This window comes from Bombus pyrosoma, linkage group LG5 (assembly GCF_014825855.1).
Source record: "Bombus pyrosoma isolate SC7728 linkage group LG5, ASM1482585v1, whole genome shotgun sequence".
Lineage (NCBI taxonomy): Eukaryota > Metazoa > Arthropoda > Insecta > Hymenoptera > Apidae > Bombus > Bombus pyrosoma.
Window position 1 is genome coordinate 5,496,261 of NC_057774.1, and position 13,570 is coordinate 5,509,830.

The 13,570-nt window shown below is 35.1% G+C and overlaps 1 protein-coding gene across 3 annotated transcripts; it reads left to right on the forward strand.

Annotated features, from left to right (window-relative positions):
• The first annotated feature begins 6,302 nt into the window (after positions 1–6,302).
• Positions 6,303–9,679, forward strand: LOC122567996 (odorant receptor 13a-like). 3 transcript variants are annotated; one of them, XM_043727230.1, is made up of 7 exons: positions 6,303–6,792; positions 7,375–7,683; positions 8,066–8,418; positions 8,786–8,885; positions 8,944–9,048; positions 9,179–9,328; positions 9,437–9,679. In XM_043727230.1, the coding sequence occupies exons 1-7, from the start codon at positions 6,631–6,633 to the stop codon at positions 9,491–9,493; spliced, it is 1,236 nt and encodes a 411-aa protein (XP_043583165.1). In that variant the 5' UTR covers positions 6,303–6,630; the 3' UTR covers positions 9,494–9,679. The 3 variants fall into 3 exon arrangements, with proteins under 3 accessions (XP_043583165.1, XP_043583166.1, XP_043583167.1); XM_043727231.1 differs by having other exon boundaries at positions 8,066–8,400; XM_043727232.1 differs by having other exon boundaries at positions 8,066–8,352.
• Positions 9,680–13,570: the final 3,891 nt, after the last annotated feature.

Sequence of the window (13,570 nt, forward strand, 5' to 3'; positions counted from 1 at the left end):
GTACTCGTCGTTATTAGTACTTTCATTTCGACTTTATCATTATTTTTACACTCCCGCCTGCTTCATTTAAATAGTACGTTCTTATTTAATTACTTATTAATTATTATTTGAATAAAATTAAGTGGTTTTGCGAAACTTTCCCTGTACTTTTATCGTTGACTGCATATCTGACGATTAGAGTCATCGATAGTTCATATTACCGGCCTTTGAAATAGAATTTGGGTTCTATTATTGCTTTATTTTATTATAATTTGTTCTATTATTATAAATTTTTGGTTTCATCATACATTTATTTGAAATTGTTGGTTTTCTTTATTGGGTACAGATGGTTACAGATCACTAGTAAATGGCAAAGAATAGGGGTTTACGGATGAGATAATGGACGCCACAGATATTAATTAATTAATAATTGGTCGATTTCTAATGCAAACTTGGTAATGATTGAACTATTACAATAAGCTAAACGTATGTACACGTTTATTTTCCCTTTTATTGGATCAAAGATAATCGATATTTGCTACATAATTGCTATATAACTTACAATTGATATTTAATGACATTATTTTATAAATAGTTGTATAATTTGTTGAAAATATTAAAACAAAAGAAAAAGTGATTATAGAAATGATTTCTTAAAAATATTTCGGGTATATAGATCATCATTAATAATCGGATATATCATTAAGTAATTAATGTTTTTATATCAATGTATGGCAAATTATACGAATCATTTAATTATTATTAGAAGATAGTCTATCGTAATGTTATTATATTTTTATATATTTGTACGAGAAAAACAGTTTACTGTTTTCCGAATAAAATTTGCTCAGACACGTTTCGGTGCGATATATATATATATATACTATAATCACTTCAGTCATGTTTAGTTAAGAAAGTTCAATTTATCACAAGCATTGTCAAATCTCCATAAAGTACAACGTAATATATTAGTAAAAGCCATATTTCAAACTCTGATAACGAACATTCACAATTGAATTTTTCTTGTAGAATTGGTTTCATATTTTAGAATAGTAATAAATATTTGGAAATATGTTAGAAAATATTTTACAATGCATAAACAGTGTTTGTAATATTGCACGTATATTCCATTTTCTTGTATATGTAATATGTATATGGAATACCTGCTTATTGATAAAAAATAAATAATCAATATATGGTATATAAGTTTCGAGAAGCAACAGTATTTCGTAAACAAATGTTCAGCCTCCTTCTCTGCTTCCTTGCTAACACAACTTTTTTTCAGAGAATGTCTGTGACCGCGCGCAATGCGGTTGGTAGAGTCAGTGTTAGCTGCAAAATAACATTTGTAGAAAGTCAGTGTGTTCGCCGATTGTTACTTAACTACGGACGTGTTAATAGTCCTCTTTTTTCTTTTTTTTATACATCTTTTTAAACATTCGCTTTCAGTAGTAGAGTCGCAGGTTTCGCAAGGGGATACAGCCTCTCCTGGAACTCAATAATATAAGTATTCCTGTATACTGTGTTCTAATTAATTTTACTATTCGTATTTTAATTGAACTACTATTAATTTCTATTGATATAAAATTTTAAAGTTTCAATATTGAAATACACAATAAAAATGTTTATCATACTTCATCTTTTCATTATTTAGTATTTCATTATTTCAAATTGTTTGATCTTCGCTTAGTTTTCATAATAAATTAGTCATGAAAAGAAATTATTCATACATATGTATTATTTATATATAATAATTCATATTTTGTTAAAGGTTTATTACTCCTTCCTCTTTTTCCTGTTTCCTGAAAAGAACCTAGTAGAGCTTCAAAAGCCAAAAATGTAAGTAATTTTCTATCTATACTTAATTTTATTCCTTGTTATTTAAATTTGTTATTCTTGAATTGAATATCGTCATTATAATTTTAATAGAGATTAATATTCCACTATTTCAAATTTTTCAGATAATTAACATTTTCCTTCAGAACAAATTATAATATTCCATGTTTAGTTACAGTTTTCTTCCATGGCATTGCATGGCTCCTTCTTGATGACGATCTACACAATGACCTTCCCTACGTCATAGTCTACCATCGATGATTACGTTCTTTACATCATATCGTAAGTCGCATGCATTTTTGTTCCTCCGGTCACTCAATCATGTCGTAGGACAAAAGGTCTGAACCGACACGGGTGATTCGTTGTAATTTACGTAGAATTTTTTGCGCGTACAGTGACTGCGGATATTTGTTATATCCGTGAGTAGTAACATTTTTTCTATGTATTATTTATTAGTTCAGGATAGGTCTTCTTGCATATCGCGTTTTTTTTTATATCAATTACATGATACTGACAAATTTTATATTAATAATATCGATAATAGTACTAACTGATATAAACGATATTATATTAATAATTAATTTGAATATTTGTGATTGAAGATATATTCACTATAATTATTTTTAAAGCCGGAATGTCTATTTACTGAGAATTGCAATAAGTTAATTAAATATTTCGTAGTAATAAAGTCGCATACCCTCCGACTTCGTTGCATCAAAAATTGCAATTATTACATATCTAATGATAATGATAATAATAAGTCATTTTTATTTCACCTCCTGTTTTCTAATGACATTATTTCAAAGGATTTAATTGTTTGCCCTTCATTTTCGAGTTTGGCTATTGATTCAAAATATAAATATAGAGATATTAAAGTTCAATGCTGCCGTCAAAAATGTATTGAATTTTATGTGCAAGAAGAAGTTTCGCGACAGGCAAATTTTGGAATCAAAGCAACAAGTTCTGAACACTGCTTTCGTACTTTCGAAAATGTGCTTTGATGAAGGGATTGCCTTAGGTTGTTTGCATTAATATTTAATTTTGAGTCAATTATTAAATAAATTTCTTACTCAGTATCAGTTTGTTTCTTTTGTAATGTAATTTCAATAATTTATAGTGTCAATTATTTGAATGAATCATATTGCATTGATCTTATTTATGCTATTTTCTATAAATAAATTCAATATTAGTATTTCGGTAAATTATTAAATTAATAATCTAGACTATATAGGGATAGTAATAGAGATAAAGTTTGAAAATGCAAAATAAAGAAAGATTAGCCCGTTAAATACAAATTAGATGCACTAATACGCTTTTTAGTTAGGATTTTCAGGTTTAACCCCTTCCGTATTCAATGCCAGGATCTCACTCACGTGCCCAGGTGCTACTTGGGTGAGAGAAAGGCAATGAGTACGATGACCATTGATTTTATAATGATTTGTAAGCGACTAACGATGAGTTAGCGTATCGTGCACGACGTATTTTCTACATAGTGTGTGTGGTTAGGCTGTGGAATTGCGTCGTTTTGGTACTTCTCCCATTTACTATAGATCTAAATAATAAAAAATCACAACCTGTAAAAACAAAGATTATTTATCGAATACAGAGAATCAGAGATATTAGTATCACTAATTTATTGTTAAATTATAATAAATGGTACCATATTTCGTACCATCTAGAATTTCTTTGAAAAATAAACATACTCTCTAAATTAGAAATATTTGTAATTAAAATTGAGATTAACTTTTATCGCGTTGTACGCAATGGTCGCTAGCCTTCGTCAGTCGATTTCAGGAAAATGGTACGTAACATTAGAGTGTGCTTGTTGTATGCCAAACTCGGGTGTCGGAGGCGTCCCGGGACGTCTCTCTAGTGTAGGCCTTTGCGCCCGGGTTATGTGTGAGAACCGTGGAGTGAATGTGTTGGCGTGCTTGTTTTGCTATCTTTTTTAATCTTAAATATAGGTTTCCGGGTAGGATAGGTAGTATATTTTCTGGTATGATTGTTTACTATAAGTAGGTAGGGCCGGGCAGGTTGGCACAGTCTCTCGTCGGGTAGGCGCGTTTTCGCGTGTCCAACCTGTTTCAGGAAATTTCATTCGAAAAATCGACGGTGAAGCTGGCACGAATGGAACATGCCATCGTCTCTGCCCATCGATTATATGGGCTTTGCCCATCGATTTTTTGAATTTCGCGGTCGTGATCGCGATTGGGTTTCGACACGAACGTTAACATTGCTCGAGCATGCACATGCGAACGGACAGCGATCTCTATATGATCGTTGTTCATCCATGTGTATTTGGATCAGCTTTCGCGATTTATGTTTTTATTTCACCTTTGTACGTTATTTTTTGGTTTGCGATTTAGAAAGTCTCGAGCTTAGATGTAAGTTTCAGCGGGCATCGCGCCCGAAGAAAGAAGAGGCTACGAGCCGAAGAGGCCCGGCAAATTGCCATGCAAGAGGGCAACTACTAATGGCTTTTCATCTTCTGGATCATCCAGAGGATGGAAAGTCATTCTCGTTACTACTTTGTCACTGTACTCGCTTTTAGTATTTGTAGTAGTATTAGTTGTGATTTGTTTGTTTGCCGACGTACATGTCGGCCCATCGTCATATTGGGCTAATCGTGATTTTTCAATTAGCGTTGCGAGTGAGTAAATAAGGTTTGAATTAGAGTTGCGAATTCAAATTTCGCGTTAACAGTTAGAGTTGCGAACCCAAATTTCGCGTTTAACAATTAGAGTTGCGAGAAAATACTCACTTCGGTTTGGATTAGCGTTGCGATGAAAAGACGACCGCGTTTGCTTTAGTGTTGCAAGTTATAAGATGTCGCGATTGTACTCAATATTTTCTATTGTGAATAATTATAAGAATTTATTAAAGAATAGAATTTAAATTTGTCGCGTTTTGTTTTATTTTAAATTGAATTCAAATGATGTTAATTTTGAATTAATTTTGTAGCGTTGCGATTTGGGATCATCGCGCATAATTGAAGTAGTTTTTTTTCATTTATAAATAGTAACTTTACATTAGATTCATTTTAAGAATTAGCGTTGCGTTGATGAATGATCGTGTTCCTATGCGTAGTGTTGCGTCTATGAAATGCCCAAACTTCTTCCACTGAGATTGTGGAAACCTGTTCCTGTTCCTGGATCACCTGATGCAACGAAGACAGTTGCAAAAAGGTGATCAAGCATCGGCAGCTTCGAATGTAGCTGCACTTCGACATTTCGATATTAGCGTTGCGTATGTTGAAGTATGAGTGCATACATTAGTATTTATTAGTGTTGCGTGAATGATTAAAACATCCTACTGCGGTGTATGCTCCCACGAAGTTTTCATTTTTTCTTTCTTTTTTTCTTCTTTTTTTTTGTCACTAACAAATTAAATAGCATTGCAAATATCATAAAGCACTCCTCACAATTTATTTCGAGAAATTTCTATTTTATGATTATGAATTTAGTAAATTAGTGTTGCGAAATAGAAAAATATTTTCCACTCGCGATATGTTCGGGATTCTATCGAGTGGATCGCCCTTCTGGCTATTGGATTTATTTCTTTTTCAGCATCCCTCTGGACGTTTGTTAATGGAAATACTGTTGAACAATATATCTGTTCGATATCGATGAATTTTTTTAATTTGTTGTTGCGTTATTTAAAATTATTATAAATGATCTTATTTCATAATTATATATATATTGTATATTAAGAAAAATGAGAGTTGATATATCAATATGTTTGAATTATATGATGTAAAAATTTCACCGGATCAGAAAACAAATTCTTACTCTTACATAATTATAATCGTCGTGAGGCGACGTTCTACATTGCAAAGGGCGTGAAAAATACTCTGATTTTTTCCGAAGTCGGTATTTCAGAACGCGAAACACGAAGACTCATTTAATATCGCGTTTATATTGTTTTTAGTCAATGATGGTATACATATCACTACTATACTGGATCGATAACGTCGCATGCGATACGAAAATGGTATAGGAAATCAGGTGATTCCTAAAACATGAGACACGAAAAAGCATTAAACGTCACATCTATTCTGTATCTTATCGATACATATATATGTGCGTTTATTTATTATCCATGGTACTTTCATGGTTATCAATAGAAGTTTATGATGTTTCATATTCAGAAATTTCTAACTTTTTGTGTAAGATGGCGTGATATTCGTATTTTAAAACCGGGAATACAAATTGCAGATTTTAATTTTAAATTATATCACGAGGTATAAGAAAAATATACTCAGCATTCTTAGCTACATTCTGCATATCATAATTACGATTATGTGTCGTCCTTTATATTATTTCATCGAAATTATACATATGTACTGAAACTTTTGCGAGGACCGGAATTTGACTTGTAAAAGGAGGGAGAGAAAAAAGAAAAGGAAGAACATTACATCGAATATAGAAGGAAAATCATATACAGTAGTTTTAACAAAGTTGCATATTTTCATAACTACAGTTATCTCTCCACGCGGTAAGCTGTTCCGCCACTCCCAGTGAAAAGAAGTTACACGAAGTACCTAACTATCATAAAGTTTCAATCACTGTGAATTGTCACGATCCTCCCATTGCAGTAGGATAACTATCATTTATGTTTTCGATCGATTTTGCGTTAGACTGCAGCGACATTTTTTGCGATTTTTTGTCGTCTCATTTGTCCAAGCGACTCGTGCTAGAAGTCGTGCTAGAACTCGTGCTAGAACTCGTGCTAGAACTCGTGCTAGAATAAATCTGTTTTATCGTAAGTCATACGATTTGGCAAAGAAACAAGACCGTTTGAAATTCGCATCGAGCCATGGAAATGAGTGATCAACAATTCTCTGGTAAAGAGTACGATGAATTGATTAAACCAATCATGATAACCGCAAAAATAATTTCCATCTGGCCATTGGAGGAGGACAGTAGCAAGGGAACAATATTACTTAGAAGATTCCACTTGTTCTGTATGTTTTTTCTGGTAAGTGCTGCAATACATCGATGTATTATTTAACAAAGGTATTAGGATGCAATAAAATCAAACAGTAAATGTAAGCTCTGATCAAGTAGAATTAACTTCGAGTTAAATGGAAGTCTCGGCGCTATTTATATTCTCGAGATTTAAAGTGGAGAATTAGTTAGTTGATAATTTATTAATTTGTTCGTAGCGAAATTTGGAAAAATGTTTAAAAATAATGTTCTTTTTATAGAATTAGGATTTTATTAAACAATTTATATCTAGCTTGTTTCTTTTGTAAGATTGCTTTTCCAAACAATCTTTCAACGGTAAATGGTTTCAAGTGGTTTTTATAGATTCTGTAGTATTTTATTTCTTCTTATTGAAAAAAAAAGCTTTTTGCGAGTTAACGTTGGTGAACGTTATGTCGTTAAATACCTTCCATATTGACTAATCTCGAATTCATCCCGTTCATTACTGTATCTGATGTTCAAGTAGAATTATCGATTAATCTTTACTTTTAATCTTCAAAACGCTACGAACTTTCCGAATAACCCAATACTTCACCAGAATTAAGAGAATGGTATTGAGAGATTGAATTTTCAGGCGGTAGTGATGTCCATCGCGGTGACAGCCGACGTAGTTCACAATATAGATGACTTGAATGAAGCGACCGAATGCGCACTGATTTGTACAGCATTTTACCTCTGTGTAGTCCGTTTGCTAGTGTACTCGCTCCATCAGAAGGACATGCTCTACGTGGTGAAGACGATGAAAGAGGATTGGATCTTGTCTTCTCACGAAGATCGAACAATTTTAGCGAAGAAAACGATGTTTGCCTTTCGTCTCGCGAAATATTTTATCAGTACCGTGGCTATGACGATTGTACTGTTCATGTGTATCCCGTTTTTAGAGGTATGCGTTTGAATTCAATTGGAGAATTTTAGTTTGAAAATGTCTGAACTCAATGACAGAATTTTAAAACTTGAAAATGTTTTACTTAAACTGCTCATGGATAAATTGTATGCTTATGCAAATTCATATTTTTATGAATATAATTAAGGAAATGGAACTTGAGCACAAATTTGTTTCACTTGCTGAATATTATAACGTGTACTATATATATTATTAATTTCTGTCTACCGGCTACGAAATAAGATTGATTTACAGATAGATAGATCGTTCACACTCTCATTCAACCTAAAAATACACTAGATTCACATCTGTGTAATTTTACATATAACGATAACGTTCGATGAAACATTAAATAATAATAATAAGCACAATTCTGTTGCAGATTTACGCGTTTGGTAGCAACGAAAGGGTACTTCCGTTTCGAGGCTATTTTTTTATTAATCATACCATATCACCGGTGTTTGAGTGCCTTTATTTCTTTAACGTAACAGCGGGTGGCTTTGGCGGAAGTATGATTGCCGGTGCTACCAGTTTCAATCTGGTGGTAATAATGCACGGTTCGGGCAAGTTTGCAGTTTTGCGGAAAAGGCTGGAGGCTCTCAGTGGAGAAGATCCTAATTCTACCGCTATCATGAGCAATTACGTGATTCGTCACCAGAAAGCGATAGAGTGGGCGTCACTTGTCCTATCACGAATTTGCACTTTAATTTGTTGGATGTATGATGTTGTTGCACGGTAGATAGAGCAATATCAGTTGCTATTATTCTGAACTATATTAAATTACAATTTATACTAGATTACGAATGTTTAAATGGGCAAATGCCCATTTTCATGAATATAATTAATGAAATGAAATCTAAATAAAGATTTGTTTCATATATTAACATTTATTTTCTATATTTTTTATAAATTTGCATATTATGTGTATTTAAATTTCTCATAAATGCATAAACATTATCAGTCTATATATTTATCTATAATCATCGTTGTAATAATATCTATTGAGTTTTTTTTTAGTAATTCTGTCGCAGACATTTTTCTAGACGATCAATTACCAATAAGATATACTGCTCTACGTTCGCGTGGAATAATCTGTTCGCAGGTACGCAGATGCACTGGAAAGGATCATAAATGTTCTGGCTTTGGGGCAATTCGTCATTAGCACCGGCCTGATCTGCTTCGCGGGATTCCAGATTACCTCGGTGCGTCCGCTCGATGCTCACGAGTCAAGTCATCGTCGATAAAAAGTGACCTTTCTAGATGATGAAGGACAAGGGTCGCCTGATGAAATATTCGACCTTCTTGAACTCGGCCATTCTTGAGCTGTTCATGTTCAGCTTCAGTGGAAATGGCTTGATCGACGAGGTGATTTTAAAAATTACACTCGCTTTCATAAAAGAAGCTGTTTGACAAATTTTATTGAAAATTCAGAAGAATTTCAAGAATTTAAATTATAAAGTCGTATTGAAATGATCGCTGATCAATGATAATATAGAGCGGAGCAGTGGGTGACTCCGCTTATGGCAGTGGATGGATCGGCAGTAGATTCAGCCAGAATCTTCAGATCATGATGATGCGCGCGAGGATTCCCAGCAAAATCACCGCGGCAAAGTTCTATGCCATGTCCTTGGAGAGCTTCTCAATGGTGAATAAAAATTTTTTGAAGGATCCGCGTTATTTATTATGAGAAAGAGATGGTCGTTTCGCTCGAGCACCCGAAGCTTTTTCTTATGGAATCTTGTCTGTTTTGCAGGTTCTGAGTACGTCGTTCTCATACTTCACGGTCCTTACAGCCACCGAAGGCGATTAATGGTCTCACCAATGAACGTAGATGTTTGTACGACAAGCTTTACGATTGTAGACGGCGTCCCATGATGACTCAACTTACAGAGAATATAAGTACTTTAGTCGTTCCACTAGCCTAAAAATATCCGTGTAAAACAAAGTGTCGACGGAAAGTTCGTGTTTTCTTTCTCGTTCTTAAGATCGATGGATATCTTCTGGTGTAGATCGCATCCAAAGACAATTGGAATCGAGATAGAAATTCTTACAATAAACTAAGAAACAGAGAATTTTTAACGATAAATGATTTAATACTAATCGATGGAATATTTCCTTTCATGATCATTGCTAAAAACGTCTTTTCTTATTTATTACATCTTTCTTCAAGAAGAAGACCTATTTCCTTTTTCTCACAAGATCAGAGGGTGTAGTACAACGCGTACAGGTTGAACAAATTAGACGCGCCTACTACTCATGCTTATAATCTAACACGATATTTACTTAAGCGTGTTTATCAAACATCCGGCTTATTATGAGTATATATGTACGTATCGCGAGACACGCTACATTTACTAGACCACGTGTGGTTCCTTAATTACCTCAAGTAGTACCGATCTATCTCAAGAAGTTTACAAACGTTGAAGATTACGATCGAATAACCAAGCTGTTTCAGGAGAGAATAATAGAATTATAATCAAAATAAGCGTTAATCCAGGGTATCTACTATAGAGGGCAGTAATCCTTCGTTATTTTCAATAACTCGCAACAATTTGCGAGCAAGGATACGACAAGAAAATGCTGCATCACTTAAACCACAGCAGCGGAGTGTCCGCAGGAGTTTAGGCAAAATGTTACGAGTTCGGCCGAGTTCTCTCTCTGGGTGGGGTAAACCATCGGCGGCGTATGGTCTTGGAAGCGACTCGAGGGTATTTTCATCGCACCCGGCCAGTGCACGTACAGCTCCTTTCGACTTCTCTTCTCCGTGTGCATCGTCATTCGGTCGTTTAACGTGACGGTACAAAATGTAACGTGGCCGATCTTTCGACGTTGCGTCGTCTGTTGGACGGTTTCGCTCGATCGCTCTTGCTTGGATGTACCACGGATACAAGCCACTTAACTACGATGGGAGCCAGCTGATGCTAATTATTGTTGTCCACGCGATGGCAATATGGCGAACATCAAGGTGGCAGTTCGTGTAAGACCGATCTCTGCCAGGTGAGTATTAGATCGGATTAATCGCATGATAAAAAGAAATATCAGAAAATATTTGTAACTGTAATTGAAGTTAATCACAGATTCGAACAGACTGGATCTGTATGCGACAGAGTGAAGCGTTTTTGAAAATCGAACGAAACTGTAAGGTAGGAAGGTGCTTTGACTAATGAAAAATATTAGCTGAAAATTCTACGTTGCGAGTTGCTTTTGCCACTAAACTCATTTCTGTTGGTAAGATGTAAATGTATTTTAAGGAATAGGCGAAAAAATCGACGGAGGCCACGTTATCTCTTTCGCCATGTTCCCGATATGCACATGTTTCTTTGGAACTTAAGGTCAAGGTTTACTGTTTCCTTACACACCGCAATTTCATTTTTGTAAATTCAATTTTCTTTCGTCCCACGGTTTTACGAGGAACGTTCGGCAATGGACGGGTGTCTGTTTGGAAGGCAAACAGAAACAAGCGTCTCGGCAATAATTACATATTTCGAGACGGCCGTAGCGAGAAACGAACGGGGACAGAAATCTGGAGGCAGATTTATAGGGATACGCGGTGCGCCTTTGAGTCGCTACTTATGAACTCGTTTCTATACTTAGAAGACGAGGCCAGGACGCGAAAGTAAGACAAACTAACAATTGCTCTCGGCTAGGAAACGTAATAAGCTTGGCCGAAGACAATGAAATTAGGGTCATTGACAAACTATTGTAAATATATTTTTAAAAGCTTCTGAACTTATTTATTTTTCGACCATCCAGAATAGATAAATAAATTAACATGCTATTATAATGGCAGAGGTGTAAAGTTAACGACATTATAATTAACTCTATCATAGTCTTCGAGTTTTTATGTCCCAATTCTGTTATCGAATTAAACATTTTTAATGTTTCATAAGAAAAAGCGAGGAATTGTACACGTTAACAAGGACTCTTATGTGTTTTCCTCAAATTAATTTAAAATATGATTAGGTCGAAAATGATCGAAAAGATATAGTTTAAAAAGTATGAAGGATGTAGATTAAAAAGAAGCTCCTCGATAATTCAACATAGAACCGAATAAAGTATAATAAAGCTTCCACCTTTGCAGCCAGTAAGACCACTGCGAAGAGTGTCGTCGCTGGGTTTATTTAAAGCAGCAAATTTCCTAAGGAAGCCCTTGCCGATCCGGGGGATGTTCTCGCGATAAAGGATCGACCGATCCGTGAAGTGACGTACGAGCAGCACGATACACCGATGACACACGGCCAGACAGTTTAACGACTTGAAACAGGAATAGCGAGAGAGAAAGAGAGGAGCATCCGTTCGAGAATAACACTTGAAGCGACGCCTTCTCGCAACGGAAGAGGACCAAGAGGATAATAACAAACGGATTGCTGCTATTCGCGTACGCTGCCTTGGTTCATTCAAGATCTCCTCTCTTCATCGAGGTTTCCTTGAACCGAGCCATATGTGTTCTTGGTCGCTTTTTGCGTTGATCAGAACGAGTAACGGTCTTCCCTTGAGCGTGTACGCTTGTACGCTTCATTCAGAGCTGTTTGGTCGGCCATTTTGTTCGACGATGAAAGGGCTATCCACGAACGGATGGATCGGCGGGTTGGATCTCTGTCACGAGCTTCCTGCGAATCGACGATTGATGGAATTGATCGATGCGAATGTGAAGTGGCCCTGTATTGAACCGAGTTGAATAGAGTTCCGGAATTATTGACTGGATCGATGATACGATTGTCGAGGATCGAATATTTTTTATTTGTTCGGAATTGATTTGTTTATTGAGTTTGTGTAGGAAAAACATATGATTAGGTTCGTTTTAATTGCAAGGTGAAAGTAGTGAAACAAAAGTTGAAATGTAGAATTCTTATAGAATTGTGCAAAAGCATTTGATGAAGCACTAATTTTCAATATTTTTGTAAATTTGTTCACGCTATGTCTTAATTTGTTTAATTTGATGATAATTTAAAATGTATAGATAATTTAAGTCACGTACAGACTTACTGAAAAATCACGACAACAATTCGTACCTACTTTATTCGTAGGTACAAAGATTGCACAGGATCTAGATAGATCAATTTCGGCGGAACAAACCTGGAAATCATTTCTGATCTTCACGAATAACTCGTACGAGCTAAAGCGTTTTACCGAACAGGTAGTAGGTATTAATTTCGCAAAAACGCGGATACGGGGCACGAAATCGTGACGATTAGAGAGCGAACAGGGCCATGATAGGATCACGCAAGGACCGGGGTTAAAGTACCTTTAACTTTACTGCTTTCTCTGCTCGAATGCGTCACACGCACGCGAGATACCCACGTGTGTACAATCGTCGCTCTTCCAGTAGATTCAAAATTAAAACAGTGTTACACTGATTAATCCAGTGATACACAGGACTGCATACTGTATTCCACGTTGTTAGATAACTTTTTCGACAATTTCCACATTGATTGATTATTACGAGGAAAGTTCAGAGGCTACAAAGTCATAAAAAAAATCTCAACCAGGAAATGATAACAAGGTGTGTATATTAAGGAAGGTTCTACTCTAATAAATATATCTAAAGAAAGAATAGAATAGAATACAAAAAGAATACTAACGCAAAAACTAAAAATATAGTTGTAGTAATAAATGAAAGAACGAAAGGTTTTCGAAAAATCAACTCTTGCAATGAAAAAGGCAATGTAGAAACGTTAAAATAGAGTTTCTGAAATTAAAAAAGGTAGCGCAGGAACTCTCAAAAAATCATTTCAGAAATAAAAGAAAGTAACGTAAAAAGGTCTAAAAATGGTGTGTTCCAGAAATAAAAACGGTACTGCAAGAACACCAAAGTTATTAATATAACTATCATGGAGGCTCCTGTTACTACTTATCTGGCGTTACGTTAAACGTTACACCACAGGAC